Genomic DNA, 20325 nt, shown 5'->3' with positions numbered 1-20325 from the left:
GATATTTTATCTGCTTTGGAAATTGTGTTTTTAACATTTGCTTTTTTTTTCTTCCAGTATCGAGCAACTACTCTGCCTGCATTTAAGTATTATGTAACTTGTGCCTGTCTCATATTCTTCTGCATTTTTGTTGTGCAGATTCTGGTATTGCCAAAGTAAGTGGTATTTAATGTGTACTCATTCCTATGTGTATTTGCTCATTAATGTAAAAAATAAAATTGTATAAGTAAAAAATTTTGGAATTGTCAGATTACAGAGGTCAATTCATGGAAATGAGATTGCACAGCGAATATTGAGGATTTCAGCCCATTTTCAAAATTATGCTTAAACACTGTCAATAGCATGGTGCCAAGCATTAGTATTAATTCTTCATTCATTGTAGTTTTTCTCTTCGCATTTAAAAATGTGTGATGACGACAGGAATGAAATTCATATGTTTAAAAAAAAGTAATACAAGCTGTAAGTCCGTGCAACTAAAATTACATGTAAAGTAAGTGTGACAATTGGACGTTGAAGTGGGACAAAATGGAGTGCAGAATTTGGCCTGTGATTAAATAAATTTATTTAACATATTACTGTGATAATACTGCTCTATTCAGCATGCAAACAGCATTACTATTCATAAAATGTCTCCTTTTAAAACTAATTTTAAAACATTATAATCAATTGCTGGAATAATTATTTTTATCAGAATTTATATATTATGAGCTAATTTATATTTGTGCATATAAATCAGCTATCTTTCTACCTGTGCATATACTAGAAAGGCTGAGAAAACTGGAAGACAGTTCCAATAAAGAATATTTTATTAGTCCTCTTAAAATGGAATTTTGCTGTTGATTGTTTACATAGTGGAAAGTTGATACTTGTTTTATAGCAATTGTTTCCAAAGCCAACACTGTATATTCCCTGTGATACAGTATTTCTTCACTCATAGTCTTTTCTCCTGTGCAGTGCTTTCAGGAGTAGTATTTATAACCTCAGTTGATTGATTGGTCTTGTGCTGTAGTACTTACCCACATTTTAATTCAAAGCCAGAGGGAACTGTTAGGTCATTGTAAATTGACTTTCCATACTACAGACTTGTTTTATAACATGTATAAAGTTTTATGGACTTCTATTCAGATATTACAGCATTTTCTTCGCAAAGGGTTTCCCAGCTAGTTTCTAACGTGGAGACACAAGCCGCAAAGGGACACTCCTCCAAGAGTTCAGCAGTATCCCGCACATGGTTCAGTCTGACTTTAGGCATTACTGTTGCAAAATATGAAATTAAGACTCGTGACTAATTTTATTTGTCATTTTGCATAATGAGTGTATTTTACAAGCTCATACTGTATTTTGATTAGTACAAGAATTAATTCAGGGAAATTCATGGTTTGTGATATACCAAAACCCAAACTTGGATCTAACTAGTCCCTTCCAGCAGTATGATTTATGAATCTGTTTTTATGTTTTGATTTGTCATGAAAATGAATCTAGATTTATCACCTATCACACGTAGTAAGATGCTCATTTTGCTATATCCTTATTATATCTCTTAAACCACTTGTATAGCTCATTGAAATATATCAGATACTTGAAATTAGTGAACTCTAGGGAGCTGTGTTCAACTAAGGAAAGTGTCCTCCAATTTTTAAATACATATGCTTATATTACATGATCTCTTTCTAACATCAGAGCAAAAGATACATATGATTTATCATTTTCGTTACCAAAATGTAAATTATCTTTTGGTCCTTTTATAGGGCTGCATATTAAATTGTAAAAGCAAGAATGTAAAATCAGGTATTACCAACATGAACAGTATTCAGCTTCACGGGGTCTGTGGATTAATTTAAGAGATGCAAAAATGGAAGACAGAAAGGCAAGGTATTATACAGGCATCTGCATCTTTGCTGGAAAACTGGGAGCATTGCAAATTAAAAAAAAAAAAAGCTGAAAAATCACTAGTGTATGTAATCATCACAAATGTAGCTTAAATTGAACATACTCCAGTGCTGCAAATGTTATTTCCTTCCAGCAAAAAATAAATAAATAAAAAATGAATAAATCATAGTTTAGTCTAAAATTCTATCTAGCCTTTTTTTCTTCCAAAAATTCTACAGGATTTTTAAATGGTGATTTAATGAAGACAGGGAGATAAACTGCGTCTGTCATTGGGTTTTATTGATTCACTATTCCATTAATCTGGTTTTGCAGCAGTGTAATATCATTGATTTCTGCGCAGGCACACCACCTGCTGCTTTAAAGTAGATTTGGAGATATCTGATGGTGTGTAACATCCAGCAAGTTGCAAGTAATAAGTAATGTCTCCAAGATCACGAGACATTTATTTCAAGGCTGAAATAATTTATTAATGTTTTAGTTTTCCCGGGGTCAATAAACTGATGTGGTGTTTTCGTAATGAAGTTTACACAAAGTGGTAAATATTAATTTAATGAAGTAAACAATATCTTGGGGTGAAATGTATCATGAGGAGTAGGTCTTTATTGTGACATTAAAATGGCAGCAAATCTTGATCATTACATTTCCTTGGAACAGGCCTTCAGTGACTCTCTAGCATTCTTGGTTTACCAAGTGACAGAAGTATCTCTAGTAATTCACAACAACCCTACGTTCTTTATTTAGGGAAACAGTCAACTAACATGGAATTGGTAGTGTTGTTTTTTGAAATGCAGACTGGTGAATTGATGAAAGTATATTCCTATTGAAGAGGAGTTACTTCTTGTGCTATTCGAGTGAGGGATTTGTTTGGGGCTACGTTTAAGATTCTTCCCAAGCCTTCGCTCTCTGAGGCTGCTATGTTCAAGAAATTGTGTCCTTTTGTCCTGAGTCATGCCAAACTAACAATCACCTCGTTCTACCCATGGAAGGTGGTTAGGAGGCCTTAACATAATATTTCCCGTCAGGCACAGCTGAATTTCTTCATAGAAAAGGTAGCACTCAAAAACTTTGTCTGAAAGCATGCTTGTAAAATATAAGACAGTGTAAACAAAAGAAAACCACCATTACTAGCTATTTTTCTGCTGTATCCAATTTAAAAAAAAAAACCTCAAGTGGAGTTATAATACTCAAATGATTTTTCTTAACACTGGAACTGCCATACAGTTAGTCTACATAGCCATTGAGTCCGTCAATGGCTTAGTGAAAGCATCAGTCAAATTAAGAAAGAAATAGCTACTATTAGATACCAGAAAAGTCTGAATTCAGTATTGCCTTGTATAATTGTCATTTGTAATTTCTTCATTATGATTTTATCACCTCAAGAGAATTTGCAGTCAAATAGTTCAAAACATGAATGTTAATTACCTGGCAAGCTAAGGAAATTCTCTATGTCCCATTAAGGGACATGTGCCATAAGTCACATATTTTCCCAAAAGTTACAAAAGTGTAGAAAGAATATGCTCTCTTCTCCATTTTTCAGTATCTTTATCTTCATAGTAAATTTTTATTTTTCAGTTAAAACGTTGCCAACAAGACCTAAGTATGTATAAATACAATTTTTTTTCCCAATCTCATACCACCTGATAAAAATGTATTATTCAAAACAGATATTTACTGATGAAACCATAAAAATATGAGAAGGACAGCCAAGATCATAAATTATTTAGACTTGGTACTATCTGAAGCCTGGGAAGTTCTCGTATTGTTTCCTCAATTTTAAACTCTGTCCCTCTGTAGATTATTGTCAAGGGTTGTTGTCCTGTCAGGGTTCCTGGTGGGGCACCGTAGCAGAGAGCAGACCTTTCAGAAATGAGGGCATTCCTTGAAGCATAGGAAGAGGCAGGTAGAAAGTTAGCTGGCTTATGGGATCCGAGGTGCACTTTTCACAAAATGCTTTGCCCAAATCTGTCAATGCAATGCATTTGGTGACTTGTGCAATGCGTTCGATGACTCTACATGATAAAGGTGAGATTAGTTTACTGTAAAGACCTGTACTGTTTTTGTAATGTTCCAGTGACAAAAAATAAATGCATTCCTATGGTCGTTGCCTCAAATGAGGTTTGTTTATGGTGGCACTTAATTTTTAGTATTTTGCTTCCCATTATAGCGTTTTCAGCCCACTTCTTTCTTCTAGGAGCAGCATGAAACTATTTTGGCTTAGCCTAACTGAAACACAAGTCCTGCTGTTCCCAGAAAATAAGGGGGTGTGGGGAGCAAGTCTTACAACTTTTTTTCTCTGTATTCACCACTCAACTCTGGATTCTAAAATACCGCTTTTCCTTTTCCTTATTCTCAGTTCTTTTCTCTTTGTCCTGATAGTCAGAGTCTTGTTCACCTTGCTAGGTAATTCTTTTTCTTGTGCCACCCCAGTAACATCATTGATCACGTAAAACAGCTACAAAGACCTTTTGTTCTTGCCTGTTGCCCATGTGATTAAGTACTCTTTGCATAAGCTCTCCTTCTGCCACGTTAATTTTATTTCCCTTGCTCCCCAGTTTCTCTCACAAACGTCTTCATTTCTTCTTCTACAAGGATGCACTCCAAACTTGTCTCATAAGGCTATTCTTGTGTTGAATCATTTCTTAAGGTGTGCAGGCTCCTTTTTTGTATCCTTTGTATCAGAGAAAGAATAGCAATAGTTTGAAACGCAGGGACGGTTACTTGAATCTTACTGAAGGAGGACATACATGATTGGAAATGTTTATGCGTATGTAAAAAATAAGCCTGTTAATTGTATTCCTTTTCTTTAATCTCATCTGTTGCTTACTAGCTTTTAAATTCCTAAGAGTAGAGACTGTGGTTTTACGTACGCCGATGTACAGCTTACTGTCTCAGTCTCGAGAAATTCTTGGAGAATGTGTATTCATAAGCAATAACGATTTTCAAATAACTACTAAAAACCCCATTATTTCAAGATTAATATATGTTGTGAATTGCCAGTTGTTTGTTTTTCATCAGCTGTTCACATCAACCCAAAATCTGCTGAATACTTAGCATATAAGCAGTTCTCTGAATGATTGGCAGGGAAGCTCATAAATTATTCTCCAAAATGCTTTTAATGGCAACAATATGGCATCAAATTGGTTTGTGAAGTTAATGCTTTTTTGTTCTTTCCTGAAAATAGCTTCTGTAACACTGTTGTTGAAACAGATCAAAATGTTTTCCAATATTTGTACGTAATCTAAGGAAATTGATCCATAGAGTTCTACTCTTAAATTTTTAGTATTATAGTTTCTAAAATGTATATATTTGAATTCAGATGGCATCTCTAAAGAACAGAGATGTATGCTTTTATTAATAATGTATTTTAATTCTGACTCATGTTTATGGAGGAGCTAACTTAACATGTAACATTTATTATGGTTTTGTGGAAAAAGCAAGGGATATAAAACTTATTTCTAAAACATCACGCCAATATTTCTAGCATATAAGGTTTGATAAAATATTTACTGGTGCTCAAAGGAGTTGAGAGATATTTTTTAATTCTCTAAAAATGTCAAAACTGTGGTTAAAACTGAAAGCAGACGCTCAGGTGAGGGACTTCATGACGGCATCTAGTTCCCTTGCTTAAACAACTCAGGTGGTCCAGAGCTTCTGATCTCCTCTTGGCATTCATTAAACATAATTAGGTCCCGCTGCATCTTCCCCCAGGCAGCCATGCTAAGTAGCTCTCGTATGGTGCCTGATGGAGCAATTACGCTCTACTGTGGTATTCACATAGAGAGATTTCCACATTTCCGGGATGAATGCATGCACAGATTGTTTCTGCATCCCTGTTTCTGTTTACTGAGTATCCAGTGATACTATTTTGGCTAGACTTTCCTATTTATAACACACAAGAAAAGGATGAGCTAGAACGCTGAGTAAGGATGATTTCAGGAAGAGTATAGGTTACTCAATTTTTTTTTCATTTAAAGTCTGTTGTTGTTTTTTCTTTTCTTCGTGTTGTTTAGTTTTCCTTCCTATCCTGTCCTCTGATATTTCAGAATCTACTGGCCAGCCAGTCAAATTTGATGCAAAATAGAGTTTTCGGAGGTGTTGAATCCCTATCTATTCATGAAATAGCAGTAACTATATTAGGGCCCTTGCTGATTGAGAGACTGCAGCATCACAGATATCACGGGTTCTTGCTGCGAGACACTGAAAACTGGACATCATTGTCCCATGCTATTGCTTTTCCTAACTTTGCGGGGGAATGTACACTACCAACAAGTTTATTTTGTGTCTCTATTGGAGTCTTAAATTATAAAATCAACAGCATAAAAATAAAGCAATAAGGATCTTCTTTAATACAGGCTTTCTAGAGTAAAGCCAAAACAAAACAAAACATTGCTGCTGTTAATGCACTCTGTCATTTAAATTATTTATGTGGAAATTATTATCTTCTCATGGTAATAGTTTCGCAAAGTGAGAGAGGTAAAGCCAGTTCAAGCATTCCTGAGTTGAGAAAATGGCAGGAAAAAGTCCTATCATTCTGGTAAGGATTGGAATTGTTTTTCCATGGTGTTGATGTTTGGAAGTTGCAACTTGCACATGGTAATTTTTCGTATCATCAGTATTATGCACCAAGAAAGGTCATGCCATAAATGTGTAACAGAGAAATTAATACATGTTTTCTTATTTCTCGTAGAACATCTATTCTTGGAATTTCATTTGGGGCTGCATTTCTCTTGCTTTCCTTCATTTTGTTTATCTGCTTTGCTGGACAGCTTTTGGTAGGTATTCAAGGAAATGTAATCCAGTAATTAATGGTTTCTTTTAAATAACATGTTCTGATTTTGCCAAGTCACTCTACCTTTGCAGAGTACCGGTTAAATGAGAAAGGCTCGCACGCTCAGGCTTCTGAGGACATTGATTTGTCCATGTTAACTTACTATAAAATGTCCTAATTTATCTGAAAAACAGAAAATGCCAGTGCAGTGACTGTCTGTACCTACGCTGATATTCACTTTTCCCCATGTGAAGCTGGATCCTCTGAGAGGTTTGCATTATCATTTGATTGATTGCCTTTTCAAATTTTTTGCTATTCTGCTTACAGGAAGTGGCTCATCTTATGAGTCCTTTAATTTGGGGGACTGTATATTTGTTTAAGTATTGTATAAGACCATTTTCTGAGTTTAGAGAATATTTCACGATAACAATTTAATTTGATATATAAAAATTTTATAGTAAAATTCTAATTTTGCCATTGAGTGGTCCAGGTGTTATTGTAATGCCTATTAGTGTACCAAATAATATGCTGAATTTGAGAACTTAATTCAAGATTTGGGCAAACCTTTCAGCATCTCACAATATAATTTGCAAGTATTATTGTCCTCCTTTCAGTCATTGTCGAATAGATCCAAGATATAACTCCATCTAGAACAAGGTATTTTGGGGTTTGTAAGAAACTGAACACAATTTTAATTTGGCATGTAATCTAGAATAAAACTATCTGTATACTTCACTTAATCCCCACTTCTCCTTCTCTACCTTTGCATTTTTCCACAAGCTCCCGTGGAGAAAGCTGAGAGAAAGACTTTTTTATAAAAGAGCAAAACATGCACATGGGAAAGACAATTACATCACTATGTAGTAAAACAGTAAGGAAAGGTGGCCTGGCAGTTGAAGCAAGAAACAGAGGAAATGGGATTTTATAATTTCTGCCTCTTCCCTTGTGAGGCTTGTAATTAACCAGGACATGCTTTTAAGAAAATGTAGTTAATCTACATTTCAGTTGTCTTTCCAATAAGGTAGGGATGCTGCCGCTGCTCAGGAATTAATCTGAGATACAATGCAACAGTATTTTTAAATATTTTAAATCCTTGGAGTGAGGTCCTAGAGGTATTGCTATTACTTAACAGCAAAAATTAGTTCTCATGTAATGTCATGCTTGATTGCTGTTTTTTATTGACATAAGAGTAAAATGATGGAGTCAGAGTACTGCTGTTGAATAAGCAAATTAAAAAAAAAAAATCCTTCAAGGAAAAGCCAGCCTTTTTCCTGTAGGAAAGAGGTGCCAATGAAATGGTACAAGAAGTGTTGGGACATACACTGTCCTGGGGCTTTTGTTTATAATGTAGCTTAGGAGGTATACAAATGTATTTTTCTGCATTTAAAGGGATGGCTAAGCAAATATCCCAAGTCAGAGTTGAGGAGTCATGCCACTTTAATAATATCTAACACCTACTTTCAATGCTGTTTTTCCTATGTCTTGTATGTACTGTAAATACTTCCCAGAAATGGAGACCTGTTATTGCATTTCTGTTGACTTGCGAGATGTCATGTTCTAACATAAATAGCTTGAAGAGGAGCTATTTATGTCTATGTCTTTATGAGTTCAGCTGCTCTAATGCAGAAGCTATGCTGCTAAGAAGCCTTTCAGCAAGTAAGTTATGACCATAGTTGATGCAGCGCTGTCTTTCCTTCACAAGCATGGACGTAGTTCTGTAAGGTGATGGATGAGAGGCAGCTAACAAAAGAGGCAGTAGGTTTATCTTTCCCCTGTCCTCTCCCTAAGATTCCTTCCTTCATGTCAAAGTCCAAGAATTGTTTTGTAGCTTTAACCACAGTGACACCCTATGTTATGTTTCAGTAGCATATCCATTGCAGTATCTGACCCGTAACTGTAAATGCTTTCTTTCTAGAAGAAAAAGCCTGAAATTCTCAAGCAAACAAATATCAATATCTGAGTTTTAACACTGTAGTGTCAGTGTTAACAGAAATCAAGCTTTATCATCCTAATCCCGATTGGATTTGGGTTTGTTTTGGGGTTTTTTTTTGCCAGTGTGGGTTTTTCCCACCTCTTTTTCTAAAAGGGTACATTTTGGATTCCCTTGCAGAACGCACGTGGTAAATGTGGATGTGCTTGTGTGTACACACACCTGCACGTAATTACAGAGTTTAAAATCACCAAATATCCTCTTCTAAAAATGCAAAAAAAAATAGAGAAGTTTTTGGGCCTGACTGACCCTGACAGATGGACTGTGGTGGGTTAGCCTTGGCTATGGGCCAGACACCCACCCAGCTGCTCACTCACTCTACCTCCTCAGCAGGCGGGGGGAGGAAAATAGGATGAGAAAGCTCTTGGATTGAGATAAGGGCAGGGAGATCACTTACCAATTACTGTCATAGACAAAGCAGACTCAACTTGGGGAAAATTAATTTAATTTATTGCCAATTAAAATAGATTTGGGTAGTAAGAAACAAAAACAACACCACTCCTCCCCCCCTCCCAAACTCAGCTTCACTCCTTCATTCCAGACTCCTCTACCTCCCCCCAGGCAGCACAAGTGGGAATGGAGGGTGGTCAGTACGTAAACATTTCTCTCTGCTGCTCCTTCCCTTCACACTTTCGCCCTACTCCAGTGTGGGGTAGGCTGCAGTTCCTTCAGGAACATCCACCTGCTCCAGCATGGGTCCTCCATGGGCTGCAACGTGGACATCTGCTCCAGTATGGAGCACCTCCTCCTCCTCCTTCTCCTCCTCCAACCTTGGTGTTCCTTCTGCTGTTTCTCACTCTTTTTGTTCCCTCCTCCTCTCTCTGCCCAACATTTTCTGCCCTTCCTCACCCAGGCTTTCCGCAAGGTGCCCACCCATGGCTGAGGGGCTCAGCCGGGCCCTGCGGTGGGGCCATTGGAGCCGGCTGGAACCGGCTGTGTCCGGCACGGGGCAGCCCCGGCCGCTCCTCACAGGGCCGCCCCTGCAGGCCCCACCACCAACCTGGGCACCTGCACCTGGTACATAAACTTGCAGTAGTAGTCCAATATTTACATGACTGTTACGAGATTTATAGCGTGTGACCTGTAGTGCCGGCAAAGACAGCAAAATCTAAGTTCAAGTTAGGACACCTGGCTGTCACTGCATTCTGCGCTTGTCTCAATACTTTGACACTTTGCCCTCTCAGTCTCCACCGGTTATAAATGGCTGTCACCACCGCAGACTAAGTCACACACACCAACTTTGAACAAGTTTCTCTGTATGATTTTCAATCCATTGGTAAATGAAAAAAACCCATCCAGACTGTAATGCTAAAATTACTAGCTCTTATGGAATTTAATTACAATATTGTCAGAAGAGATTTATGCTCACTCTTTCACTCTGAGTTTATTATTAGTTGATTTTACTGTTGAGCAGCACTGCAGCGCGGTCCAACTCAATCTGTTGTGGCGTGATAATATCAGCCATTAAATAAGAATAGGAATGTTTCCATCAAACAGTGCGGCAAAGCAGTAGCACAAATAACGAGGTTACAGACCTCCAGATCCTGCCTTTGCAGCATGTCATCCCCTGCCAGTCTTGGGCAAACAGGCTGAGGGCAGGGAGGGCTGGCAGTTCTCACAGAAACAGCCCTTTGCCCATAGCCATTAAACCTTCATCAATCCTAGCTAAAATTGGTGTATGTCCTGAAACTTGACATGGATTTATATCTTTTATATTCTGACTACTTCTTTGTGCCTATGCTTTTTTTTTTACCTTTTTGTTTTACTTTTTTAGATAATCACAGTATTCAGAGTTAAATGTTAAGATCATGAGTAATTTTGGTCTTAAAGATCCTTTTTGACTTATATTTTCATATCTTAAATGTAGGCTATGCCTTTTTATTAATTTTGAATATTTTCTTTGAATTTTCCTTGAGAGGTTTCCTTCCCAAATTACATGCAGATAAGAGGACAGAGATTGTCCTTTAGCTCATATATTTTCTGTGTCTTTTCTCTTTATCTTCTTGAAGTATAGACGAGTTCATAGAATGAGTGTGAAATGCCTCAGACCCGGTAACTGTTAGATGTGTTTTACCTCCTGATGTGAATGCAGGGAAGCAGAGATCTGGTTACCTAAATGATACATTGGAAAATGTAATGCAATCAATAGAAAAAACCCACAGTAAGCACGTAAAGGGTAGATCTCTGTGGTAGATCTCTGTGAGATCTACAATTCAAAATGCCTGGCTTAGATTTACAGGTGCCACCATGGAGTTCAAAAGCTTGGTGTTACAGTACTCATTTTAGAAGTACTTTGGTCCTTTTTATCAACAACAGGACCATTAGAAAGTATGTAAAATATAAGCTTGTATCTCTATACAAAAATCACCCTTCTCCAAGCTTAGGTCAGTGTCATCGCTGTCAGCCAGTCAGCCAGTTCTTTGGATTTGAACTTTGGTGTCTTCTTCAAGTCTGAGTGAAAAAGAGCATGTGGAAAAAATCTGAATTTTGGAGCTTTTTGTTTCTCTTGATTTCATTTTCTGTAACATCAGTATTAGTAAAATATTAAGTTGTATTTGAATGCAAAATGAAAAGAACAATAATAGAACTATAGAAAATGTGATTCACTGGCTTTCTGTAAATAAGAGGTCTTCAGTCCAGGTGTTCCAGCCTCTGCTAGCATGTGAAGGAGAAGTGTGACAGCTCTTGCAACAGTGTCTTTCATCTACAACATAGCTGTCACAATTAATTCTTGCACCAGTTCCTTGATCTCACTCAGAAAGACAGCATTCATTTTGTTAAATGCTGAAACAGGTTTTTGTGTGTGGAAAGACAACACAGGATACATTTTAATAACCTGAATATTCAAAGTAAGTTATTACTCACTATCATGCTGGGCTGTCATATCAGATTTAACATGTTCAGATGAAAAGATAATACATTAGTCACCTTTCATACTACAAATACCTATTATTTCTAGTTGGTAAATGATAAACACTGAACGATATTCTGCCAGCTCTGCTTAGAATAAGCACAGAAGCTAATGCTACTGAGATCTGATGTCTTACCCTTCTTGCATGCTTTCTAGAAATGATTACTTTCTTCCTTTCATCTCATTCTCCATTTTCTTAAGAAAATTGCAAATGAAACATAACATTTGCAAGAAAAAGTGTTTGACGTAAGCTAATGAATCAGCAAAATAAACCTGCATAGTTCTGCCAGTGCTATTAAGAGTCTGAATTTAACCATCACCCCACCATTCCAGCTCTGCTTCCAGGAGTTCCCTAGATTTTCAGCAGTACTGAACTGCTACAGTTGTACTATATATGGACTGGATTTAGACTGCTCAAAAGTGAAATGAAGTTCAGCAAATCTGTTAATTCACATAGAGAATTACCGATCAACAGTGTATTCTTTCATGTTTTCCAAGGAATTTCTACTCAATGGTTTAAAGATTTTTAGCGTGGGTCAGGGTTTTGTCACAAATTTTCCTTTCAGGAGCCTCATTGGCTTAACCTATGTAGGCTGTGCTCTCTGCTATTAGAGAGACCTGTCATCTATTTAACAAACCAGGTGGGCATGACAGATGTACCAAATAAACAGTGGTCTTTCCCCTCCAGAACTCAGAGCTGTGCATTAAACAGCCTGTCAAGAAATGCATCACTGAGTTCTGGTGTGCTTCTGTTTTACAAGTGGAAATAACTATACAACTTCATTTTTGAAGTTGCAGCCTAACAACACTCACATTTTTCTTCAGGTCAGAACCAGCAATATCTGTAATTTTAGCAATAGCAGCTGGAAGAATGGAATCTCTTTCTTGATTAATCACACTGGCTGAATGATACATTGTTTCCTGAATTTTATTTTATTCTCCAGAACTTTTCTTAGTGATAAACTTGCGCAGAGAACTTTTTTTTTTTAAATGGAATCAGAAAAATAGCTTTTTAAAGAAATGTAGAAAATCAGTCCAATTAGTTCCTCCTTGCTAAAATGCATTAGCAAAGTCAGGTGATATTGATCAAAAATCTTGTAAACAAAGGAAATTTAGAATTATTGCAAGGAATTTTGGTACAGAAGTTACATAAGTCTGTTCAAAAGTATACAGGTACTTGGAAAGCAATAAAGCAGTCCTCAGCGATAAATGCAGTTCTCAGCATGGACGTTATCCTAAAGGCTTTCCTTGAACCGTATAGCTCCCTGTAACGTAATTCAGAAAGGAGAACACGATGTACTGCCTTATCTATATAATTTCTTGTCCGCTTTATATTCCTTGTACTTTTTCAGTGTTCCTGCCTAGTTTTGTCTCTAATCCAATTTAAACTATTCCAGCTACTTCTAAAATTCCAAGAAAATCACAGAACAATGTAGTCTTTAGGATAAGAAATTCCAAGAAAAGAAGCTAATGATGAAAATAAATTATCTGGCCTAAACCAGATACATTTTATTATGAATTTTACTGTTGTAGTAAAGCTCCAGGTGTGCTATCACAAAGGCAAAGAATAATTTAAGGCATGATTTAATGATTGTTTTAATTTGCCATAAATGCATGCTCCCTGACTCATTAGGTTTTAGGCAGACTAGACAGATAATTGATCATTTTCACACAGATCCATTCCCTGCATCCAGTTGAACACTCCCCTTCTGTAGCAACAGCAGCAACCTTGGCTTTGTGCTTTTTACTTTATTAAAGTGGCAAGGATGACAAAACTTTTCTAAAGTCTACATGTGGATTCAAATTATCTTGAAATTTGCTGTGTACTTAGGGGTGGAGACAAGGTTTGGAAGTTCAAAAAGGCATTTGAGCAGGAGTTTCTTGCTCAAAAATGCACATCTCTTGAGTTTATATGGGGTTATTTTCATGTCCATCCTTGAGATTCTGATTATTGTTTTGTCCTTCCTGAAACTGACTTCATTCAGTCAGAATCTGCCCAATCCACTATGCAAAACTCCCTGTCATAAAAGGAAACAATATGTAAAAAAAGTCTAGATATACAATGGACTTGTCCAAATAGTGTGTAATTGGGAGGGAAATAGTTATGTGCAATATGACGAAGACCTTCATGTAAACTACATCACATGTGTTGGGTAATAGTGCAGTTTAGCGTGATGTGCCGTAGTTCTTGAACCTGAACTAATAGATAAGTGCTGTGAATTAAGTCCTATATTTGGTAGTTTTTAGTGCTTGAGTTCTCATTTCAGAGAATTCCTGTGCTTGTATCTCTGCTGATTGCTGTGGCTGGGGTGAAAACAATATGTAAATTCATCTCTGATAATATTAAGTAAATAGAGAAAATGAGTTGATAAAAAGCGAGTACTTTTGTGGGACTGTCGTGTTCCTTTTCATTGCCTTTTTTACGGAGGTTTCAGTATAGCTGAAATTGACATTTGGAAAGGGCACAAGATGCTTCTAGGCAACCTTATCTCCTTATTGCTAAAGTTTTGGGAAAATTAATATTTACTGGATGTGCCACAAATTGTTTATTCTGTGTGAGCATCTTGTGCCTCTAGGCACTATGCATGTATGAATGGAGGCTATTGCAATGTGTTCTTGGAAGCAGGTTAAATGAGTCAGAGTTTTTTACTGTTAATTTTTGCCACTATATAAGAAAAAATTTCTATTCACTAAATACTCTTTGTGTCAAATTGTCAGTCTGATTGTTGTATGAAATGCTTATTTGTTTTCTAAATAGTTTTGGAGAAGGTTGATTTGCTTTGCTGAGTTACCTTTCACTTAAAATGAACTATCAAACAAATCTCCAAACCAATGAAAGAAAAACCCAGAAACCCCACTATTTTGTAGACTGCCAGGGATATATCTATGTATACAGCCTTTATCCTGCGTGAGGACACCTCTGTCTCTCTGTCAAAGACTTTGCAGAGTCATTAATTACATTTTGAAGTTTCCAGAAGCTACTAAATATTGCTCTTTCAATTGAGGTGAGGGAGGTCAGTTTGTTTGCTTGTTTTTTACTGATATTAGAGGTAATGACACTGCTGTCAACTCGGTATTTGCTATTATTAGTAATATATATTGAATGTTTAATAAGGTACTCGCAAATTATAATTATTTAACAGAATTGATATTATGGCAGATATTTTAACTAAATTTGCATTTAGTTTCATGTATAATCATGATCTGTAATTCTTATGAGATTATAATAGTTGAATACTTCTGTACAAAGTCTCAAGATTAATGCTGCCCTCAATCTTGAGCCTTCTTAATTCTACCCGTGTTTATAGTAATTAAATATACTGAAGTTATTTTTGTTTTCTCTTTTTTAAACTCTTTGCACTTAGCAATGTAGCAAGAAAGCATCAGCTTCACTGTTGTGGATCCTGAAATCATCTGGAATAATTGCAAACCGTCCTTGGCCACGGATCACTCTTACATTGACAACCACTGCTATAATATTAACTATGGCTGTATTCAACATGGTAAGGGGAAAAAGGGTAATTTTTCTTGGTTTTTTTGTTCTTTTAAGAGCTTTTTTTTTTGTTCAGTATTTGATTAGATGTCAAATTTATGGCCCGTGGCTATGCCAGGAACATACATGATAGTGATTGCCAGAGACAGAAATGTAAAGCAGAGCAACAGAAAACATACTGTATAATGGGGACCTCTGCAAACAGGATACTCGGCAAGAGCTCGGATCTTGGCTAAGTTTATTAAAGAAAAATATAATGTATGAGGAATAGAAGGTAGTTAAATCACAGGTTTGAATTGTTCAAATCCCTTGCTTATCTATGCATTGCTTAGAAAGACAGAGTATGGCTCAAAGAGTGAAGTATCTCTTCACAGGTTGTGTGGAAGACTGTGTGAAACAAACTAAGCTTTATTCAGATTTGTGATGCTCCTCTGCTGATCACAAAATGATCATAATGCATACATTAATGAATTTCACATGCTTGTCTTTTTTTTTTTTTTTAAAGGAAAAAAATTCAAAGTTACATCGAAACTTCAAAAGTACTGAACTACAAGTTTGTTAGGGTTTACCTCTACTTTAGGCATTTCCATCTGTGCTTTTCTTTTCTCTCCTAATAGGGAAAATCCATGTAATTCTATTAGGCTTTTGTAACTATAGCAAATACAGAGTAGATCTGTCATTAGTCTGCATAAAGCCTGAATCTTAATGTCCTCATTTATTCTGAAGGATGTGTTGGCTAATGGGATAAGCAATATATGGGATCAAAAAACTTCCTTTGTTTTGCCCTATTGGCTGAGCCTGGTTCTATTTGTAAACATGTGAAAGTGTTCCAGCTCAGTTCTGTATCTGCAAAATGGCAACTGTAATATTTATTTAGGTAATGTTTTCATTGCAACATTAATGCATAGATATTAGTCACCTTTCAAGTGAGAGATTTGCACCTCAGTGCTTTTGAAATTGCAACTCTAGCGCTTCCTTGAGTTGCTGGTGCTTTTGTTACTTGAGGTTCAGAAAGGACTTAAAGGTTGATAATACCCACACTGTTTTATTTTGTTTTCCCACAACATTTCAGGGGACCCTTAGTCAATCATTTGTTACAGTAGGTACTAAACTTGTCAGAATGATGTAATGATGTAATGTGGGCTTTTAAATGTGAAAACTTGAAATTTCTCGTAGAACCTTCTCTCCATTTTTTCTATTAAATGATCCTAGTCTTGTTTTTGTTGGTTTTCTTTTCGGGAAAGTAGATATTTTCCTTTCTTTCTCCTGCTTTTTTTAAGGAGAGGAGATAGACTCAAAAACAATTCCATGTTCACGAATTTAAAATTCAGCTAATTGAATTTGGTGTTTAAGGCTGGAAAATGAGAAAATCAGCTCACTTTTTAGCAGTGAAGGCAGTTAGCAATGGGAACAAATTATTCGGAAAAGTTGTTGATTCTCCATCACTTCTTATCCTCAGCTGAAGACTATATGCCTTTATGAATGATAACCTTTAGCCAAGCTAAAGTTATTTGGCATACTACAGGACAAATCCTGGAGATGGAGTAGCTTGTAAAATGTAGCTCAGATTAGACTTTCTTTTATTTTGAACTGTATAAGTGTATAAGGGGAAATGAAATAACCTACTTGGTTTTAAAGTATACTTTGAGTTAGAGGTCATGCAACCATGTGGTTAGTTATTAAGCTATAAAGTGTAAAAGAAGATATGGTCAGCAACTGTTTTTTCCTTAGACTGAAGTTGTACTACTGTGTACAGCCCACTTCAAATTTGGCCTTCAACTAGTAAAAGACATTTTAGCAAAAAAGCAGTTGTTTGGTACATCATTTTTAGAAAAAGTTCTTAGTTTTATTGGTTCAAGTCCACTTTTATGTGGACTGAATGCTACAGTAAAACTTAATAGGTTGTATTTTAAAGTTTTTGTGCCTTATCAGTAATGACTGCAGTATTACAAATAATCATGTTCCATGATATTCATGAGATGATAATTTTAAGTATAATTCCCACCTTGAAGCTAAACCTTAATAGTTTGACTAGCAAAAATGACTTTAAATGTGATTGTGAAATTTGCATTTCCTTAATATTAATAGCAAATTGTGGGAGAGACTCTGAAGTATCATTATTATATCTCCAAGCAACATGTACTTAATAGCAGAGTCCGTTAACTGCATTTATTTCTATGAACTCTTTCAGTAGAAAAAGGCAAAATGTAGCCATTAAGATTTAATGGAGATAAAAAGCGTCTAGCCATCCCACACCTAATAAATCATAATTAAGACCAAAATGTCAAATAAAACTCAGTCTTTATGGTCAAGGGACATTAGAAAAGAGTGGGGGTGCAATTTTATTTCAAATTAGCTGTTTCAGCAGACATCTGAATCTAGTCTTCATGTTTGAGCGGTATATAGTCATGATCAGTGGAGGGAAGTTAAAAAACAGCTAATGTGACATAAGTATCAAATACTTCTTAGCTGAAGGGAGAGGGTGACTAATGCTGCTTCCATTGAGCGTTAGATCTGGTGCCATATATAGAGCAGGGCAACAATCAATGGCTGAGGAAAACTGTTTTTGCGAAGCTGACCTGCATTAAACCAAACATGAGAAAGTATATTGCAGGGAACAATCCAGACATCTCAGAGAGACAGTAGGACTGCATGACTGCAAAGGGTTGGTTCTTGGAAGCTGAATGAATGACTGTATACAATACAACAAATGATTGTGCCTCACCATCCTCTGGGATTCATGTGATCTTGAGGAACATGGCACGATGTAAGAGCCCTGGAACAGCTCTTTGTTTCAGTGACTTCTGCATCGAATGCATGAACAGTTCTTGACACAGCAACAGGATCTCAGGGCTATACTGTCCCAGGAAGGTGCCCTAACTGCCAGCTTTCAGATTCAGGGTCATAGAGTCACAGAATCATAGAATAGTTTGGGTTGGAAGGAACCATTAAAGGTCATCTAGTCCAACCCCCCAGCCATGGGCAGGGACATCTTCAACTAGATCAGGTTGCTCAGAGCCCCGTCCAACTTGATCACGAGTGTTTCCAGGGATGGGGCATCCACCACCTCTCTGGGCAACCTGTGCCAGTGTTTCACCACCCTCAGCATAAAAAATTTCTTCCTTCTATCTAGTCTGAATCTACCCCCTTTAGTTTAAAACCGTTACTCCTTGTCCTATCGCAACAGGCCCTGCTAAAAAGTTTGTCCCCATCTTTCTTATAAGCCCCCTTTAAGTACTGAAAGTATTTGTGTTCAGTTTTGGGCCCCTCACTACAAGAAGGACGTCGAGGTGCTGGAGCGTGTCCAGAGGAGGGCAACGAGGCTGGTGAAGGGTCTGGAGAACAAGTCTTATGAGGAGCAGCTGAGGGAACTGGGGTTCTTTAGCCTGGAGAAAAGGAGGCTGAGGGGAGACCTCATCGCTCTCTACAACTACCTGAAAGGGGGTTGTAGCAAGGTGGGTGTCGGTCTCTTCTCCCAAGTAACTAGCGATAGGACGAGAGGAAATGGCCTCAAGTTGCGCCAGGGGAGGTTTAGGTTGGACATGAGGAAAAATTTCTTTACTGAAAGAGTGGTTAAACATTGGAACAGGCTGCCCAGGGAAGTGGTGGAGTCATCATCCCTGGAGGTTTTTAAAAGACGGGTAGATGAGGCGCTTAGGGACATGGTTCAGTGGGCATGGTGGTGTTGGGTTGACGGTTGGACTCGATGATCTTAGAGGTCTTTTCCAACCTTAATGATTCTATGATTCTATTCTATGATTCTACGAAAGGCCACAATAAGGTCTTCCTGGAGCCTTCTCTTCTCCAGGCTGAACAACCCCAACTCTCTCAGCCTTTCTTCATAGGAGAGGTGTTCCATCTCTCTGATCATTTTTGTGGCCATCCTCTGGATGTTACTTGCTTTCCTGTCTTTTGTCCAGTGAATTTTGAACAACTGGACTATTTCCTTTGACAGAACATGTCTATAGAAATGTGAAGACTGACAAAGGTTTGAGTGTTTTTGCTCCATTTTTTAATGTACATCTGTGAGCACGAGCTGCCTTAAATGATTCAAGTATTGGTCCCATATTTTTCTCCCTCTAGTCATGGCTGATATCCCGTGCCAGTATTTATGATTGATATGATGCCAGTATTTGCGATTCTCCATATTCTTCTTGGGGCATTCATGTGGGGATAAATTCCTGACTCAGCTGCCAGACCAACTGGCATTTTTCAAAGGAAGCAGTGATAGGCATTTCGCGAAGAAAGTTCTCCTAAGCCACATGGGTATTTGGAGAGTTGGTAGAAAAATCAAAAACAAAGAAGAGGACTCCTGCATGTTTGCCTCAGAGGTTCAAACAAAAGAGCGATGCTGAACAAAAGCATCATTGCTTCGGGTTTTTTGTGTTAAGAAAAATGTAAATCCTCTAGTTCAACCTATGATACCAGACTTGCATGCTTCTGCCATACTTAAAAGTATTCTCTTCTTACTCTATCTTTTTCTGAACAAAAGAGCAGGGCACAAACATGAACAACTTTGTTTACAACAGCACTATAAAAACTGTAGACCATTGTGTCTTGAAGAGATTGCATAGATCTTCTGGAATGGCAGAAAATTAATTTAAAGTATAGTTGCGTGTTCGTGTGAGGCAAGGAGGAAATGGGGAGAGAGACGGATGGTGACAATGATGTTTTTTATACTGTTCTTTATAGTCTTCACATGTCCATTTCCAGTGTAATTTTGTATCATAAGGAAGAGAAAACAATGATGGGACCAAATTAAACGTAAGCTGTAAATTCAGTTGAGCTGCATTTTTTGGTAGCATGCCAGACCTTTGTTTTTGCTGCTTATGTGTTTCCATTGATTAAGCACAGCTCTGCTGTGGGACTGCTGATCCTGGAGCACCTAATTCCTAAAGAGCTTACCTCTGAGCCATGGGGTTTCTTGCTGGTGTGCAAAAGGGCACTTGTTAGTGTTCTGAGGGTAGCCTATGCCTTCTTTTTGCACAGAAAATGATATTAGTATTTGTCTTTACAGATGGCTACTGCATGACATCGTGCTACCACAGGTTGATGACCACAGCTGAACTATCTGTGGCACTTGAATCAATCAATATTGCCTTTTACTCTGTGATTCAGTAGTTCAATGGAGGGGTATTTCCCAGCTCTCTCCCTCCTGCCCACCTGTCACAGGGTCAACCCATTCACACAGTAACTATTGAAACTTTACACGTTTTATTGTTTATTCCATAATTGTTTAATTCAGTGGGCATTTGATTAGTGCGCTTAATATT

At 37.3% G+C, this 20325-nt stretch overlaps 1 protein-coding gene across 1 annotated transcript in view; it reads left to right on the top strand.

Annotated features, from left to right (window-relative positions):
- Positions 1-20325, top strand: part of ADCY2 (adenylate cyclase 2 (brain)) — a 215938-nt gene that overhangs the window by 158167 nt on the left and 37446 nt on the right. Inside the window, exons 14-16 of the mRNA XM_009321919.1 lie at positions 58-155; positions 6578-6662; positions 14925-15062. Of these exons, the coding sequence (XP_009320194.1) occupies positions 58-155; positions 6578-6662; positions 14925-15062 (321 nt within the window). The remainder of the gene's footprint in view (positions 1-57; positions 156-6577; positions 6663-14924; positions 15063-20325) is intronic.

The sequence above is a fragment of the Pygoscelis adeliae genome, unplaced genomic scaffold (assembly GCF_000699105.1).
Source record: "Pygoscelis adeliae isolate BGI_AS28 unplaced genomic scaffold, ASM69910v1 Scaffold144, whole genome shotgun sequence".
NCBI classification, from domain to species: Eukaryota; Metazoa; Chordata; class Aves; order Sphenisciformes; family Spheniscidae; genus Pygoscelis; species Pygoscelis adeliae.
Note: the sequence above shows the minus strand (reverse complement) of the source record. Positions and strands in the feature narration are given on the sequence as shown.